Source organism: Agrilus planipennis, unplaced genomic scaffold (genome assembly GCF_000699045.2).
Source record: "Agrilus planipennis isolate EAB-ADULT unplaced genomic scaffold, Apla_2.0 scaffold179, whole genome shotgun sequence".
Lineage (NCBI taxonomy): Eukaryota > Metazoa > Arthropoda > Insecta > Coleoptera > Buprestidae > Agrilus > Agrilus planipennis.
This window is the reverse complement of record NW_020438885.1, coordinates 565,073-583,475: the sequence shown is the minus strand read 5'-3', so window position 1 is coordinate 583,475 and position 18,403 is coordinate 565,073. Positions and strand designations below refer to the sequence as shown.

The 18,403-nt window shown below is 32.5% G+C and overlaps 1 protein-coding gene across 2 annotated transcripts; it reads left to right on the top strand.

Moving 5' to 3' along the window:
• LOC108740541 (fibroblast growth factor receptor homolog 1) lies at positions 1-18,142 on the top strand. Of its 2 annotated transcripts, none has more exons than XM_018474898.1 (11): positions 1-367; positions 10,326-10,442; positions 10,797-11,177; positions 13,368-13,519; positions 15,689-15,821; positions 15,880-15,997; positions 16,058-16,181; positions 16,246-16,474; positions 16,532-16,836; positions 16,943-17,180; positions 17,233-18,142. In XM_018474898.1, the coding sequence occupies exons 2-11, from the start codon at positions 10,355-10,357 to the stop codon at positions 17,532-17,534; spliced, it is 2,070 nt and encodes a 689-aa protein (XP_018330400.1). In that variant the 5' UTR covers positions 1-367; positions 10,326-10,354; the 3' UTR covers positions 17,535-18,142. The 2 variants fall into 2 exon arrangements, with proteins under 2 accessions (XP_018330400.1, XP_018330399.1); XM_018474897.1 differs by lacking the exon at positions 13,368-13,519 and adding an exon at positions 12,031-12,218.
• The last annotated feature ends 261 nt before the right edge of the window (positions 18,143-18,403 follow it).

Genomic DNA, 18,403 nt, shown 5'->3' with positions numbered 1-18,403 from the left:
TAGCCACTACGCGATCGAGAAGTCTCAAACTCGGTTAGGACGTCGTTATAGTCCTAGAGGCGTGCCCAGAAGTCCGCAGGCGACGGTAGCGATCGTAGTAAACGCATAAGCTTCTCCTCTTATAAACCAAACATAAATGTTCAGACGAAGCGCGCGTGCGACGATAACAATTTGAAAATTGAAAATTCCGAGTGCGTCTTTTACGGGGAAAGTTCGTACCATTAACTTTCGAGACGTTTGCGTCTGTTTTAAGATATCGTTGTTTCCCGAAATAACGAGTGATTAAACATTGTGCACACATTGGAAACCGACGACAAAAGACTAAAATTAAACGCCTCGGTTATACTTGCAGTTTCAAAACTGATTGGTAAGTTTTCCTACAGAATCCTATTTTAATTAATCAGCAATAACCTAAGCCTAAATCGACTCAACTTATTAGTAATAGTCTGCCAAAAGTTTGGCGTGTATCTGTTCCATACCGACAAACAATATCGACTACCAGTCGCAACTATATCGAAAGATTTTATTTTAAGAAAAGTCTAATAAGCCTACTTGTCGTTATATATGTACATAATATTATGTTATGTTCTACGTTAGTACCTTATTCGATTTCGAAATTTATTTATTTAACAATAAGTAATACATGCTTGGGTACATATTTGTTTATCATCAAAATAAACTGAACAAATCGAACACAATACAAAGATCATCACAAAAAGATTCCTTTTTTCATATCATTATCATACACGAATGTAAACGAATCAACTGTTTCGAATATCTTTTGTTTACAAATACAAAGTTGTGTTTTCCGAAAAATTTTGCACAAAAACGTTTCATTGTAACAAGTAATTATGTATGTTACTAAAATTACCAATGATTATGGTTGTTGGCATTTTAAGAGCGAGAACACGATGTTAACTTTGGGTCTTGTAAAAATAATTGAACGAAAATGTTTATCCAGATGCCTCCACGGTAGCAAAATTTCTTTAAAACAACACGCTGCTTACCTTCTATATATGTATACAAAACGTTTTTTATTAATGCTCTTATACTAATGTATTATAATCAGTTTGGATGCCCTTATAGTATCAGTTTCGTTTTTTAAACAACTTTTCAATAGATCATAAATTAGTACCGAAATAACTTGCAAGGCGCTTGCAAAACCTCGTCGTACACGTTCTTGCTCTCATTTTTATGAATTAATAACTTTTCTGCCTAAAATTGCTACACACCAGTAGCGAATTGAGAACCGAACACAATAAAAAGAAAAAATTCCAGCAGAGAAATGTATAATTTCTATGTTCGACAACAAATTCCCTTACTTATATGTTAATTTGAAAATTCATTCTTAATTTATTTTCCACTGTAAATTACCTAAAATTAATGAGAAAAAATTTTGTTGCTGTTGTCATGCCTTCGCCGAGAATCGAACTCGGGACCTTCGGCTTTGGCAAAAATTTTCTCATTAATTTCAGCTAACTTATATTGGAAAAGAAATTGAGAATGAATTTTCAAATTAATATTTAATACTTAACACAACGAACTTCCAACTTGTAAAAATTAATTTTATATAGAAATAAATTCTTGCTAAAAAGTTTTATAAACAATCTGCCTTCATATCATTAGATACGAAAAAAGCAAGCATTTATTACAAATCTCACACCGTTTATAAGTTCACTAAAACGTAATTTTTTAGTAGGTCTGTAAAATCGGCGAAGAAAATTGCATTAAAATTCTTGTCGAATAGCTAGCTAGTGCTTAGTATTTCAGCATGAATCAATGATTTTTGAGATAAAATAAACAAAATTCACTTTACCATAAACATAAGTGTAGGTACCTGTGAATTACAAATGGATTTTACAAAGGATGTGTAAATTGGAAAATATAAAATAGTAAGAAATGTCGAAAATGTCCATCATAAACATAAACTCTATTTCTCGTTAGCAAAATCAACTGGCATAAACTGCATATAGTTAAGATTATCTGCAACCAGCATTTGTAATTGGCCATTGACGATATTTTATTAACTTTATAAATCCTTTGAATTTATCCTTATCTAAAGAAGTAAATGTTTCTGTATTATACCTACATATTACATATATAAAAGTACATATATATTTTTCTTAGAATCTACTAACATTACATACAGATAACACGTAATATTTTAACATAAAATAATTTGAAAAATCCTAATGCAGTTACCAATAGATATTCGTTAAAAAATTAATGTGATATAATCTTTTGACGTTTATTGTCTACTTGAAAATTTCGCAAAATCACTTATCAGTAAATCTGTCCACTTTGCTCTATCTAGTGATTCCTTCGGGAGCACCCGGAGAAAAACACATGTATACATAGTTGACGTTGATGTTGAGACAATGTGGTCACTTAAATTGGATTGTTCTTATTATAATGACATACTATGTACATATATATATATACAACAGGCCTATATCTATGCTCCATGACGATTGATTTGTTTACTGTTTGATGCACAAAAAAAGCACCTAATTGCAATTAGCGATTTGAAAAATAAAAAAACTTCGCAAGTCTTTATTATTATTTTTTTTAATTATTATACGCAGTTGTAATGTTGCATTCGGAATAGCAAACGTTCCGTTAGTCTATGAGTGTTGTAGTAGAAGTTAGCGGAACCTAAAATTAGCAATAGAAAAAAAAAACAACAAATAGCAGTCCAAGTCGCTATCCTTATTGACATTCCGAAATGAGATCCATAGCGTCAAACAAAACGAAACAGCAAGTTGAATTTAAATAGGTTTGTCTTATAAAGGTGTCTATTGTTTTAATATTTCACTTGTAAGATAGGTTGAGATACATTACACGAATACTAAGTAGACATTATTGTATGAATGTTGATAAGTTTGAATTGCCTCTTATATGTGATATCCGGTGACACCAAACTACCTCAAGGACCGTCTCCAAATCTTAGCAGCTGTAGAGCTTTTCGTTGGCTTTAGATTCATGGACTGCATCGTACAGGGTATAAGGTATATCAGATTTCGTCCGTGATCTAGTTCTTTTTAAAAAGAATCGCTTAAAAACCCGCAACCCAAGATCATTTTAAATTTTATTAACTCCTTTGTAAAACACAGGCTACTACTTCTCCTACTACTAACTACTAACTACCAGTATTTACAAGCTTTCCTTAATTTGTTTGTCTTCGGTTTCTTCAACATAAACTAACATGAAAGAACTATTTGTTTAGGGTAATTTGTAAAACTGAAACCTTTTAAAATACACTTCGTACATTCAAGTAAAAAAAAATGTAAAGTGAAAATTATTAGACTCATATTAGAACGACGGGATATGTAGACGATTTTCTATGAATTCGTACCAATTTATTGTGCATTTTAGTACCCGCATAAATTGGACAGTAATTGATTTTTTTTTGTGCATATTCACAAAAGAATGACATGATTTACCAAATATACAATGGTTTATTTAATATTTCTACTTAAGCCCATTAAAGCTTGTGAGAATGACAACTCATAAACTCTCGATAAAGAATTATTACGTTACAAACGTAAAACGTAGTAAGACGTACATAGAATTAGATCATTTAAGTATTTATAACACCACACGGTCAAACATAAGATGCTTTGCTTATATGTATACCTAATAACTTAATAAACATAACAGCATTCCCAAAATTTTAGTGGGAGCGGTATTTTTTATTCTCTTTATATACTTATATATTTCAAAATTTGAAGAGAGACTTAGTTTTCAGCGTATTGTTATGAACTTCCTTGAAAGAGTTTATTTTTGAAACGAAAAAAAGCACCTACATCAAAATAAATGCAGTGTAGTATCTAATACAGAAAAATGAAAATGTAAAATCGTTTCACAAAGTGAGTGTCGTCTTGTCTCATACGATTAGTTCTAGTGAGCAATGGCAACCAGATGTGTCCTTAGCGACCCTGACCCTTGTTAAAGGATGGTCAGTAATATTGCTTTCCCAAACCAGCAGCCCATATGTTTTTAGTCTCCAAAAACTAATCCCAGTATAGTTTGAAGATGTTCTCTTTGATGGGAGTCCTGGAGTTTAGCAGGTATTCGGAAACGTTCATGTGTATGAAATATTATACAGTAACTAAATGCAGCACGAATGGGCAAAGTATTGAATAAAAGGGACTCTGGCCTGGGTTGAATCCGAGAATTTTAGGAAGAAAACAAATTAACACATTTTATGGCTACTTGTACAAATCCCAACCCAACACACTCACACCCTGAGTAAAAAAAAAGTTTAACTCACTTATACGTATTTGTGATGCTTCTACTTGGATACTAAAAAACAGAGACTGATTCAAAAGACATTTTTCGAGAGAAATCCGATATTATTTGCATTCAGTTTTCCTTAAGAAAATCATGAAAAAGAATATATCACTAGATATTTTCGTACATGACGATGGCCAAGTTTACTGAACAAAGCATAAAATTTTGATAAAAACCTCGGGCTTCATACGCATTTATAATATTACAATTTTCATAAAAAAATCCCATTAATATGAAAAATTTCCAAAAAGTTCACCGACATGAAGAAAGACTCATAGGATAGATACGACCCTGATTATAACACTGCTAAGAACGAAGTCGTAAAAAAATTACACAATACTTACTGCACATGTCAAATAATTAAGTTTACATATTTATTGCCATGTCCACACAAGTATGTATAATGCTAGAGAAGACACTTAATTACCATAAGACTTTTTGCCATTAATTTGTTTCTCATATACGGCGCCTCCTACCACGAGGAAGTGTTTATGCAAATAGATGTAATAAGTGAAGGATTTAAGAAGTTAAATCTATTTATTCGAAATGCTTTTAGATATTTATAAGCAAACGTACCTATGTCGGTAGAATAATTATTATAAATGTAAAGTTACAATATTTGTAAATAATGTTCATGGTGGTTCGTAAAAAATGAAACGTAGGGCAATTAAATGTGGAATATTTCCCATTTTCTTCTATTTTAAACAACTTTTTTGTGTGCAGTCCAGTACTAACGAAGTTTATAAATATTAAGAGTTGTATTTGCGATTAATGCTAGCAATGTCCTGTTCCACTATGCGTAGATAATAAAAATAAAACAGAGATGAAAAGTTTCTTCAGTATTTCAAAAGAATAAAAGCCGTAAATTTTATTTTCCGACCCGACGAAATTGCATCTGCTCCCGTGTGAAAAAGTGGAGGGTAATAAATATTTTCGTACATAATTTCGAGCATGTGTTAATCCGCCAGAAAAATTAAAAAGCTACCAAAAGGTAGGAATAAAGTTCACTCACCTACGCAATTAATTAAAAATAAACATGCCAAATATGTTCAGGATACATTAAGACATCAAATTTGTTTATTTTTCTTCGAAACCTAACGAAAAACAATACCGCGCTTCTTTAATTAAAGAGTGATGAGATCGATTTCCGACAATTGATCGGCCCATTTATAAATAAATTGGAAAAAAAAGGATTTTCAAAAACCAACGTTCAATATTATAGCACTTTCTTTGTTTCAGAAACAATTTTATAGACATTTTTGAAATTAGTAGTAATTGTGATCTAATTAATTCTCTTTTGCTTATCTAAAGAAGTAAATGTAACGAAAATCCGATAGGGTTAAAGAACATTTACGATTAGATACACTACACACTTCTATTGATAACAAAACCGCAGCAGGTTTTATTTTAACTATAATATGTGGTATTGTGTACCCCGAGATACTATGTTTAGATAAAATTCTACCAGAAATTCTTTTGNCATTTTCGCTCATTTTTCTGACCCTTCTTATGTATATTGATATTACAATTCATCGTTCTTTTTCTTTTTATGTTAATAAATGTATACAATTTGTAGCTTTTCTCTCTATTAAACAAAATAACTAACCAAAATAGAAAGCTGTTTATTTTCTAAGACTATGCTTTGTATGACGTGTTTGTCATTTCCTTTCGATGTCATTATAAGCGGATTCTACTGTATTTAAAAAAAGAGATTTTCACCACAATCTTATGCTAATCGTAAGGTCGATCGCGAGAAGTATTTGTATTAAACATATGCTGTAAAATATCTTTGGGACAGCATTGTTTTCTAACTATTACAGTTTCAGTATAAAGGGTTACTACTATGAAGTCAGTTTTCGAAACGGATACAAAGTTTTAGTTTTATTGACTTGCAAAAGTCAATAACTTCTACCGTAAAGTTAAATGGTTTGACTATTACCATTAATAGATAATAAAATGTAAAATTCTGAGGAACTTTATGAGTAAACCAGATGTAGGGAAGTGCCGAATGTTGACCGTGCCGAAGCAAGAGCATGACTTAAATGCCGTACGTATACTGTAACACATTGTATGCATCAACTTCTGTTATCTATTCATAGACACGGTTACGACAAAGAGGCAAGCTTTTCTTTTTTTTTTTTAGGGGTTTTGGAAACTTTATGGCGTTTGTATCTAGGCTAGAATATGTTGATTTAATAAAGCAGTTCATAAAAATGTTACGTTATCTTAAACAACTACTGTCATTTGTACGTAATTCACAGTGGTCTTCACTGTATACTTGAAGACATCCCACACTGTATAATTGGAAATTAATAACGAAAATAATCTAAAAATAGTGGCGTACCTGCAATTTACACTAGTGCTTTTTGTGTACAACTATTAACTTTAATGAAGTACCTAGCTACCAAACACAATCCCATGTAATTTTAAATTTAGAACTACTAAAAATTTGAATGAGATATTTAACAATCAATTACAGTTTCCATTAATACTCACTGTACACCCAGGTTTTTCAAATTTAAGGCATTCCTCAACGTGCTAAAAATGACCTGTTTAGAAACTGATAACTATAAAAATAGCGACGTTTTTATATAAAGACATCAAACGCTTAAGAATCAGTTAAGTTCACAGTAACATTAAGGTACCAAACATGGTTCCGTTTAGTGTTAAAAATTTGTAACATTTTTCTAATACACAGTTCAAGAATCAGTTGCATATTACATCAATCCTCGCTGCATACATTTAAGGCGTTCCACAAGGTGTAAAACGTGGCCCTGTTTGGAGTTACAGCCAGAAACTAGTAATTATAAAAATAGTGACAATTTCCTACAGTATCAAGATCAGTTGCAAATTACAGTGGGTTCCATTGTCTCGGGTTTCTTCCTAAATGTAAGGTGCCTCAGAAGGTGCCAAACACAATTACGTTTGATGTTAGAAATTAATAACTATACGTATTAAAAGCATCTAAAAATAGCGCAGCTTTTCTATAAATCGAGAGTTTTAAGAATCGTTTGCTATTTCCGGTAGGTTGTTCGAAAGAATATATGTTGTATAGGTATTTGTTTTTAGGTTTTATTTTTGAGGTCAGTTCGTAGTAATATCTTAACGTCTTATTTTAAACCGTAGATGATGAGCACGTAGGTTGCAGCTTCCTCCTGTTCCATCTGATCATTGAAGCGTCAACATTGGGGGTAGGCTTGTAACACGCGTCTCTTTGGCGAGATGTACAAATTCTGGCACATATGGCGCACACGTGCGACTATATTTTCCGCCGTTCAAATCTACCTGCCCTTCTTTGCTTATTCTCCTTTTTCTCTATGCACACTATATGCGATATTTTAAACATACTACCGAGCCCTACAACAATTTTGAGTCCATCATCACAGAGTCAGCAAAATCGTTACATATCCTATTTATGATTACACGAAAACTGCTCTTTCAGCACATGTTTACGTTTATTTTTTGAACACTAACAGGAAATAATCTAAAAATTTCAATTAGATACATTTCCCCGCCACACAGTTAAAAACTGCCCGAAGGCTGTCTATTAATTAATTAAGTTGGCGATCTGTTTTGGGACCATTAACAGATGAAAATATCGAAATATTTGGTACGTTTTACGTGTATGTAAATAGAGGACAAATGTTTTCCGTTAAGTTGAAAACTAAGCAGTCTAATTTCTTTGAAGGAATGATACATTTGAACGTCACAGTATGTGACATAGAACTTGCTCCGTTCTAAACGTTGCCACTAGTATACGAAATCAGTTCCGTTATAAGCGAATTGAAATAAACATAAAAATGAATACGGCGTCTATGAATAGCAACACGCTAACTTTGAAATTAGTTGTCGAGAACGAAAACGAACTCGCCAAAAAACAAGTGAAAAATGAACCCTAACATACGGCAGAACAAAAAACGTTTGCCACTGGACCAAGATAATATGATGGAATAAGCAAAAAATTCCGTACATCTCAAAACAAATGTGCTTGTATATGTTTACGTACAAGTAACTAAAAATAATTCACTATACATTTAGTTTAAGCAAACTTTACAACATTATTAATTAAGTAACTAAGTTGATAAAAATAAGTTTAATTACCAAACACGAACGTTACGCTCCCTGATTGGGACTCCCTCAAAATCTACACATTAAAAAGTCAAAAAGAACTTTCATTAAATAAGAAATTAAACTTTGTAAGTAAATAGAAATGTTGACATTTACCTCAATTAGTTCTTTTCAAAAATAATTCATGTAGATACTCAATACATTTAGCTACAGTAATAAATTCAAGGCATCAACAGTTCATAATAATTATCTATCTATATGACATTACACATAATTACAAATACGTATGGTGTACTGTACATATAGAGTAATGTTTAAGCGTTTTTGTGTACACATTAAATATATTTAGAAATCCAATCGTTCGCCATCGGCAAACCTTTTTTGAAACCGATAATAGCTTTGATCACAACATGCACCTGATCGAAGGTTTATTAATGACCTAAATACAAAAAGCTATAGGATATAGGTCAGCAACATCAAATCACTAAATTTTAAAACGCCTACCGAACCTTTGAATCGGTCAGTTTCAAGGAATTTTATTAACTACCACAAAACAAACCAAAAATAACTCCTAAACAAAACCTAAAAATGGAGACGAATATTTTTTTTTTTATGTTACCGGTTCAAAATAATGTAGTAACATCTTAAAAAAAAAAAAAACTTCTTGTAACATACTTGGCAGCAAATTTTCGTACTCGTAGGTACAATAAGTGTATTGTAATATTTTTGTTCGTAGTATGTAACACCTGCCAGGTTACTGAAGTGGGTGGGAAGGAGGTAAATTACACCACCCACAAATTCTACTAGAACCTTGTTCATTTATTACATAATGTTTAGTAAATAATTTCGAAAGTAAAACAAAATAACTTCTTGTATACGCACAGTGTTAGGCTCCTCCACCATAATTTACAATTGTTTTCAAAGGAAAATTATATACATATATGCATAACTGAATAATCAAAATTTTTTATAAACTTCTACTGTTGTTTACCTTACGCTTAATTTCGTTATTAACTCATGTAGGGTGATCCAAAATATCCTTTATTGCAGGGGACAAATACTGACCCAAATTCGAGCTCAAGATATCACTTTGTTACTTTTATTGAAATTATTTTTATGTCTAATCGATTTAATTAGTTACATATTTTGTTTCTTGGCAAATTGTAGGTATAATTAATATATCTGANTTGAGCTGTTTACTTAAAAAAAGGGCTTGTCATGCCAAATATGAAGACACCTTGCATGACATGCCGTAAGGGTGCAGGCATATGAGATATTAAAACTCTCCCTTGATGATTACGTCATACACTAAATTTTTATGCAAATTAAATAAAACTGAGCATATATTATCTTCAACTTACTACTCTTTTTCGAGTATCTACGTATAAGTATGAAAACCTTTTTGAAAGAAACAAGAAGTTTTGAACAGCCCTAACGTATGCCTAACTTCTCTGCGATAGACACATTTGTTTTATAAAATCTATCCTATTTTAAAAATTTACCTTTCAACAGAGATAAATATTGCTTCCGATAATAAACATAGTCAAGAAAGTAGATGAGTCAATAAAACAGACTTTACCAGACCAGACAAAAATGAGTCAGCGAACTATTTTTGCTTTGAAAAAGAAACTTTTAAAAGTTCGCAACAGCTACGAAATCCGTAACACCCTGTGGATTAGACGAACGCGTGCAGATGTGATTTGATGAATGAATACTTATAATTTGACGTGTTTGCAGATTAAAGTAATTTCGGAATGAGTTGAATTCCTTACAAAATAGAGTGCACTTATTAATAGTTTACACATTGGCTGGAAGGAAAATTGGGAATAACATTTTCAAACGTTCACCGTCATCATAGCGGAAGTTTAAGTTAGAACCCACGCGAGCAAATCCAAACTGTTACTTTTTTTATTTTTTTAATGGCAGCGAATAGGTAATCTAAATGTTATTAATTTTTGTTACAGATGTCTAGAAGAAAAACCAGTCGAAAAATATGTCTCTTCTGGCGATCATTTTTTGTTTGGGACTATTTTTGCAGTCTGGGGCACTTAAACACAACGACGACAACCTGAACAGGATAGGTATCTATCATAACAATTTTTTTCCGTAAAGAAATTTAACTTAAAATCTGAGATTTTATTTTTTTATAATCCATCTTCATGGTTGTGGTCTAGGATAGTTTCTTCCCTTTCGGTGAGAATACCGATGGAGTCGTTTAGCCAGTAGGTGTGGTTAACATTCTCAAAATGAATACAAAAACTTAACGACCTTGCTTCCTTGCTACGTTTTTGAAGAAGCACAACTGTTAACGAAACATCCTCCATCGGTATTCTCATCGAAGAAGAAGAAACTATCCTAGACTACACCCACCAAGCTCATTCTGATAACGTCGCCCGTGAAAGCCTTATTAGCCTTTTGATCAATTTTATTCATAGATGTTTCGAATTCGTCCGAACCAGTACCATCTGAAGATGGTCATGAAGAAGAAGATGTAGGAGGTAAAGTATCCACCGGGGGTCATGTGGACGAGAATGCAACTTTGCAAGCCCCAACATGGGCTAGAAAAATGTTGAAAACCCATGTGAAGCCGGCAGGGAATATGATAAGTTTGAAATGTAAAGCCCACGGTAATCCAACGCCTAACATAACATGGTACAAAAACAATTCAAAACCTGGAAGGAGTCTTGGCGATTTTCGGTACGGAACGTGGTCATTAACATTAGAAGACCTCACCCTAAGTGACATTGGTAACTACACCTGCGTGGTTTGCAACATTCTAGGGTGTATCAATCACAGCTTCTCGCTGGACGTAATAGGTAAATGCGACGCGCTGAACTTAAGTTAAATAGTGTATGAAAAGTAACGTTCCTCATTCACGATTACCCAACTAATTTTGACTTCATTAACTTCAGGAAATTTACTCTTAATGCCAGCAAGACGGCTATTTTAGAAATTTCTAACGAACGCTCGTTTCATGTAAAGTATAAATGCATTGCTTTTTATTTAAACAAAACATTTTTAGCCAGATATGACAGACAGACGACAGACTATTTGCTTTATTTTCATCGCCGAATATTTCCGAGTTTGTCACTCTACTACAACCGGGTCCCTCGTTTTGTATTTGAGGAAAAAGTCACGTACATTTGCAGCAATACTATGATTAGCACCAGAGTTGCGTGCTTTTTATTGGCTAATAAAAGATATAATACCTGCGAGCTTATTTTAGAGCAGGGTAACCCATTTTAAATTCTTACTTCACCTTTATTGCTACTGACCGCCCTAAGAAATTATTATTTTCGAATTTGACAATTAAACAAAGAAAAAAATACGACAGTTTTCTTCAGTTTAGAAACATCATGTCTTTGTTAAATAAGTTGGTATGTACAACTTGTGTCACAATTCGCTGGAAGAATTTAAAATTCAACTGCTCGTACATTCTAAGAAGAGGTCTACAAACAATGCCATAGCTCCATGATCATTAAGAGTTGCATATTTTATACTTACAATTCAAATCGGTATTTTAATAGTTGACATTCTTGAGGCTTACAATGGATATATGATAACACAATGACACATATATTGTAAAAAAAAAATATGAAATATTCATAGCAAATAGTCTGTTACTCGACAAGTATAATATATAATTAATTACTTTGACTAATTAAATAGAACGTTACCCGTCAAAACCGCACATTAAAGAAGGTTACCCTCATAACGTAACAGCGGAGGTAAACACCACGGTGGAATTTGAATGTCCACAAGTTCTTATGGATTTACATCCCTACATATACTGGATAAAGAGTTCGAATATATCGTTTGATTTTAACAAAACGAGCCCAAGCGATGCTATCATTCAGGTACTTCAATAAGATTACAAAAAAACTATGGGCACGTGGGCAAAATGGCTTTCCATTTCATGTTACTATTATTATAATCATAATTTCAAAATGACTAAGGAAGGTGGTGGTTTTATTTCCGGTGACGGCCTAAAATCTTCTACAGCACTTCTAATAAAATTAATACTTTGTGTAAATATTTCACAAAATGCGCACACTTTCTATTTTCTCTTTTACTCAATTAGTTGATCAGCTTAAAATGCTAATTATCTATAAATACGTAGGTAATTATACATATTCACGTTCACCTGTTTTTTTTTTTATCATTAAAAATTGAAAAATAGATGAATTTTCATGGTTCCGATCTCAAAACGTTCAATTTTACAGCAGATTTATGAAAAAAAAAATAGTAGATTTCCAATTTTACGATACGGAAAGACAACACACGCGAAGTGCCTGCTTCGTATTTCCTTTTGTTTGGTATTAATTAAGCTACTTCGTGGGTGTTGTCTATCCGTACCGTAACCTTATGATCCTAAGCATATTCTTCAAAAATGCCATAAAACTATCAAATTTAGACACTTCATCTATTTTTCGATTTTTGTTGATCAAAAACCCAGATTACTGCAAAATTGTATAATTACAATACTTTTTATTTATCCCAAGCAATAAAAAATATTATTTAGATTATATTTTGAGCTGTTTACTTAAAAAAAGGGCTTGTCATGCCAAATATGAAGACACCTTGCATGACATGCCGTAAGGGTGCAGGCATATGAGATATTAAAACTCTCCCTTGATGATTACGTCATACACTAAATTTTTATGCAAATTAAATAAAACTGAGCATATATTATCTTCAACTTACTACTCTTTTTCTGATAATTAAACTTTTGTATGAAACATGTTAACATCAAAAGATTTGGCTTGAAACGCTTTTTTTGCCGCAAGTAAAATTAAAACAGCTGTTTGATCAAATTAGCTGGGACATATCACTTGGAGCGTTAATTGTTATATTTATTAACACTTTTTCTATTATATCTTCATCTTTTACATGATTAAATTGTACATGTAAAAAGGAACAGGGCGCTGGCAATAACTCTACTACTGTACATACTTGTGTTAATGTTTGGGGCATGTGGTTATTTTTTTTTTGTCTATTATTTCTAGAGAGGTATCACAACAGACCTATCATAACAGAATCCCCTCAAAATGTTACCGCATTAGTCGGTAGTAATGTCAACTTCACTTGTAAAGTCCTTTCCGATTTAAATCCTTACGTTTATTGGGTCAGCGGGAAAAATATCAACTCCACAAAACTGGTAGGTATTTCAAAAAAAAAAAAAACAATAGAAAGAAAACGGTTTTTCACTCCTTGTACTTATCCGTATCATCATTAATTTAAAATATGCTAAATGATATAATAACAGTAATAAAACTTACACTTCGCATTTATTTTAAAAAAAAAAAAACAATAGATCTAACGAAAAAAATTAGACCTCAACTGACCTAACGGGGATCTGTCGATCTCGCAAATTTTATGATGAGGTGCTAAATTAGTCTGAATTTCCTAGGTATAGGGAAAGTTGTTTAAGTCCTGCAATATCCAACGCTGAAATCCGCAACATCACTATTTTTTTTACAGAGAAAATTTGGTTGACGATCGAATTAGACTCCAGAAACTTCTGTGAAAGTTTCTAATGAGACGTTTGTGTTGTTGTCATAAACAAACAATAGACACGAACTGCTGTGATATCTCAATAATAAAAACCGTCTTTTTAACTTTACCATTTGTTAAAGTGAATTAATTTTTATCATTACAGATAACCTCAAATTACTGATTTTATATAATCATATATATATTGGTTCGACGATTCTCTGGCCTCCTAGTTAGGTTCGTATCGTTGTTGCTGCGGACACCTCTTGTAGCCTAGTCGTACAGCAATGGTGCTTAAAGCTAGGGATCCGATTCGATTCTCGGCGAGGGCGTGACAACAAAAACAATTTTTCCTCATTAATTTGAGATTATTTGTAGTGGTAAAAATTAATTCAAAAATTATTTATTAACTCTACGAAAATTCTTTTAAATATCTCATTTCTAGGATGTGTGTACGACAAATAACTTTTTAGTGCATTGGTATTTGAGAGTTTTTAGAATTCCAGTAGTCAAATCTGGTAAAACTTACGAATCGCGGCTTTTTCGAAAATGCAACTTTTTTTTGCTGGAAATGACGTAAAATGGCCTAATTATGAAAAACTTACATGAAATAATCCGGGGGAGGGCCTTTTTAACGCTTTTTTTTGTAAATTAATATTTGTAGATCACACGTCAAACTTCAAACCTCATTTTCATAGTTGCCATCTCAATTTTCATTAATAATTCAACTCCTGTAGCATGGGTTTTAGTTAAAGAAGGTGTATTTATAAGAAACTCACAAGAAAACGTCGAAGGAAAGGTGTTTTAATGCTTTTTCGGTGCAATTAAGTGTTTTATAGGTATATAACCTTAAAATTTTCATAGTCATTTATCATACGTCACAGTCACGTCTAGTCTGCCGTTTGTGAGTTCGCTTCTACAATTTAAGTTTCGTTCACTTAAGAGGTGATATCCACTGAGCAGTTGTTTTTAAAATAAATTTACAAATAGGTACAAATTGCTCTAATTTGTAAAAGGTGCAGCTATCATATATGTATAGGTTTGGAGATGTATATGTATTAGTGAGGTTATTGTATGGGTATTAAGTAGATTTATGATAAATATATTCGATAAAATTTTGGTTAGCACCATCGCTGAGCTTGNTGATATAATAACAGTAATAAAACTTACACTTCGCATTTATTTTAAATTATTTTCGAATTTGTTTAAAATATTACTATGCAATAACTAAATAAAGGTATATTAAAGCTAGCTAACAGCTTTGCTGTGAAAAAATTAAAGAGTCGCGCTCGAGTGTGCTCGAAAAATTCGTTATCAAGAAAAAGAAAACGCACTAATAATTATATTATTCAAAAATTTAGCCCACCATTTTTAAAATAAAATCGTATACTTTTTCTCAGTGTAAATCAAAGATAAATGGAGTTGAAAGTTATCTGTCTTTTAAAACAACCGCCAATGTTTCGTCCTAATTGGCTTTGATTCACACTGAGTAAAAAACAGGGGAATAATTGAGAATAGAATACTCTTCTGTTTTTTTTTTAATGGCGGGACTAAAATTACTCAACATTCTCAAAAATCTGCACACGTATCTTTCTCTTCTAACTCATTTCTGTGCATCATTTTAACGCTTTTTAAGTTTATTTAAAAATCTTGCTACAAGTGAACCACATCTTTGTGTTTTTCTTCTTGCTATAAAAAATTGGCTTGTGCTATAATATCTTAACATTTCCTTTTTAAAAAAGTTGCGAGCAGCTTTCTTTTTAAACTTTAAATGTTATTCATTTATTAAGAACAATAAGGGTAAAATATGACTTGTAATTCTTCGAATCACTAGACTAATGAGAACGAAATCCCAGAAATTTTGGTTTTGCACAATGTAACATACGAAGACGAAGGATGGTATACGTGTGTCGCAGCAAACAGCTTAGGAAGGTCTTACTCGCATGGCTATTTACAAGTCGTTGACCGTAAGTAAAAATAACACACACTTCGACTACATTTTTGACAAATTTATATTTATTCCAGATCTACCTAAAGATATTCGCCCTAAATCAATTCTTATACCGAGCTTAATTGGGGTCGTTTGTCTTCTTTCTGTATTCGCTTTAATTACTGTAGCAGTAGTGATGAGAAAATTAAAACGGTTCGTTACTATTCCTACTGCCCTAATAATACATAATAAATTTCATTTTTTTTATTAAAGCGAGAAAATGAAAAAACTTATGGCCATGGAAAAAGCCGCAAGAGCAGCGGTTATCACCCAATGGACGAAAAAAGTTATCGTGGAAAAACTTCAAAATAGTTCCGCGGGTGTAACGGAACCACTGGTGGGAATTTTGAAAAAATAGTAGCCGCATTTATTTAATTAATATATTTTAATTTCGATTCTAGCTGATGCCAGTTGTCAAAATTGAAAAACAGAAAACGCAATTAAATAATTCGTCAGATATGATTTCCGAATACGAACTTCCTATGGATTCAGAATGGGAGATTTCTAGAGAAAAATTATGTCTTGGAAAAGTATTAGGAGAAGGAGCGTTTGGAAAAGTGGTCAAAGCCGAAGCCAATGGACTAATAAAACATGGACAAACTTCAGTGGTTGCGGTCAAAATGTTAAAAGGTAACAATTTTCAAAAAAAAGTTCTACTTTACTTGTTCTAATCGTTTAAATGTCCAGAGGGTCATACTGATAACGAAATGATGGATTTGGTATCCGAAATGGAAATGATGAAAATGATCGGAAAACATATCAACATAATAAACTTATTGGGGTGTTGCACTCAAGGCGGTCCTCTTTATGTTGTTGTCGAGTATGCACCCCACGGTAACTTAAGGGACTTTTTACGGCAACATAGGCCCTCGTCTGGTTACGAACCTGCTGTGGGAATGACCCAAAAAGAGCACAAAACGTTAACACAAAAGGATCTCGTTTCGTTTGCATATCAAGTAGCAAAAGGCATGGAGTATTTAGCTTCTAGACGAGTACGTAAATTTTACAAGAAACTGTACTAGTACTACATTAGAATATAACAATAGTTTCGAATATAAGCTATGACCTATGGCAAAATGAAAACATTCTCTTTTGTAGTGCATCCATCGGGATTTGGCAGCAAGGAATGTTTTAGTAAGTGACGATTATGTACTAAAAATAGCCGATTTCGGACTTGCGAGAGATATCCATTGTAATGACTATTATCGAAAAACAACAGACGGACGACTGCCGGTTAAATGGATGGCCCCAGAGGCGTTATTTCACAGGGTTTATACCACACAATCCGACGTATGGTCGTATGGAATACTCCTCTGGGAGATAATGACATTAGGAGGTAATAATCACCCTGTCTACTCATAACTGTCGGGATAATACATTATTTTTAGGAACGCCGTACCCATCGGTCCCAAGTGTAGAAAAACTTTTTCAACTTTTACGCGCGGGTCATAGGATGGAAAAGCCCCCATGCTGTTCGTTAGAAATATACATGCTAATGAGAGAATGCTGGAGTTTCCAACCAAACCAAAGACCTGTGTTTTCAGAATTAGTGGAAGATTTAGATAGGATTTTAACGATAACTGCGAACGAAGAATACTTGGATCTTGGTCTACCTCAAGTAGACACGCCACCTTCGAGTCAAGAATCTAGTGATGACGAAGAGACAACATCTCCGTTTCTATTTGACTAGTCAATTCTGTAAGAATCTTTAAGTGTAGTATATGTAACTACTTGGTGCTTTTATGCATTTATATTGTAAAACTGTGCCACTCGATCATAACAAACTATAACGTTCAATCAAATATTTACGCATTAGTGGCATTTTTATGTTTTTAAAACAGTATAGTTTATTGTTATGTTCTAAAACTAATGACAACTTTTAAACTTAGAGACAGCAAGCACGTATAGACCACTTTTTATGTCTTTTGAAACTTCCTCTTAATGATCGATTTCACTCTTCACCTGTGCCTTTTTTTTTGTTTCATACTTTTTTCTAATTAGTACAATTTTAGTACAAAATGAACGTTTTTAATTAGCCGCTTTTGAATTTAATTTTGAAGGGGTATTCAAAAGACTGAGATAAAATTATTATAGCAGGCTTTCTAGCTTGATCATGTAACACAAAACATAATATGGAACTACAGTATTATCAATCTTTGTACACCTCCTGTGTGTTATGACTTTTGCAAGTGACAAAGTATGATTTAGAGATTACCTATTTAATTCATTTTGTACATGTGTAGGATATGTGAATGTAATTGGTAGCTTTTGTAAATTATAATTCTAATTATAAGTGTTATAATAAAATATGGCAATGACTCCCACGTATAATAATGTAGATAAATGTCTGTGTTTTACCGTAAGACTGTATGTATTCTATAAGCAAAAATACAATATCACTTGTATATGTTTGTAATAGTTTTAGTTTAGAATCATTGTTCAAAAAATATGTTCTATCTAGTTCAGTAAACTAAATCAAATAATTGTCCCCGTTTCTAATACAGGTGGTGTTGTTACAAACATTTTACAGCTCTTATTTTTCATACCTTAAATTAAGTT

What these genes read in the sequence shown, in the direction of transcription:
- LOC108740541 (XM_018474897.1), top strand. Translation starts at nt 10,355, where the DNA reads ATGTCTCTTCTGGCGATCATTTTTTGTTTGGGACTATTTTTGCAGTCT. An exon ending in CGGGTGTAACGGAACCACTG is followed by an intron (nt 16,182 to 16,245) that starts GTGGGAATTTTG and finishes TTTCGATTCTAG; the next exon opens with CTGATGCCAGTTGTCAAAAT. An exon ending in TGCGGTCAAAATGTTAAAAG is followed by an intron (nt 16,475 to 16,531) that starts GTAACAATTTTC and finishes TTAAATGTCCAG; the next exon opens with AGGGTCATACTGATAACGAA.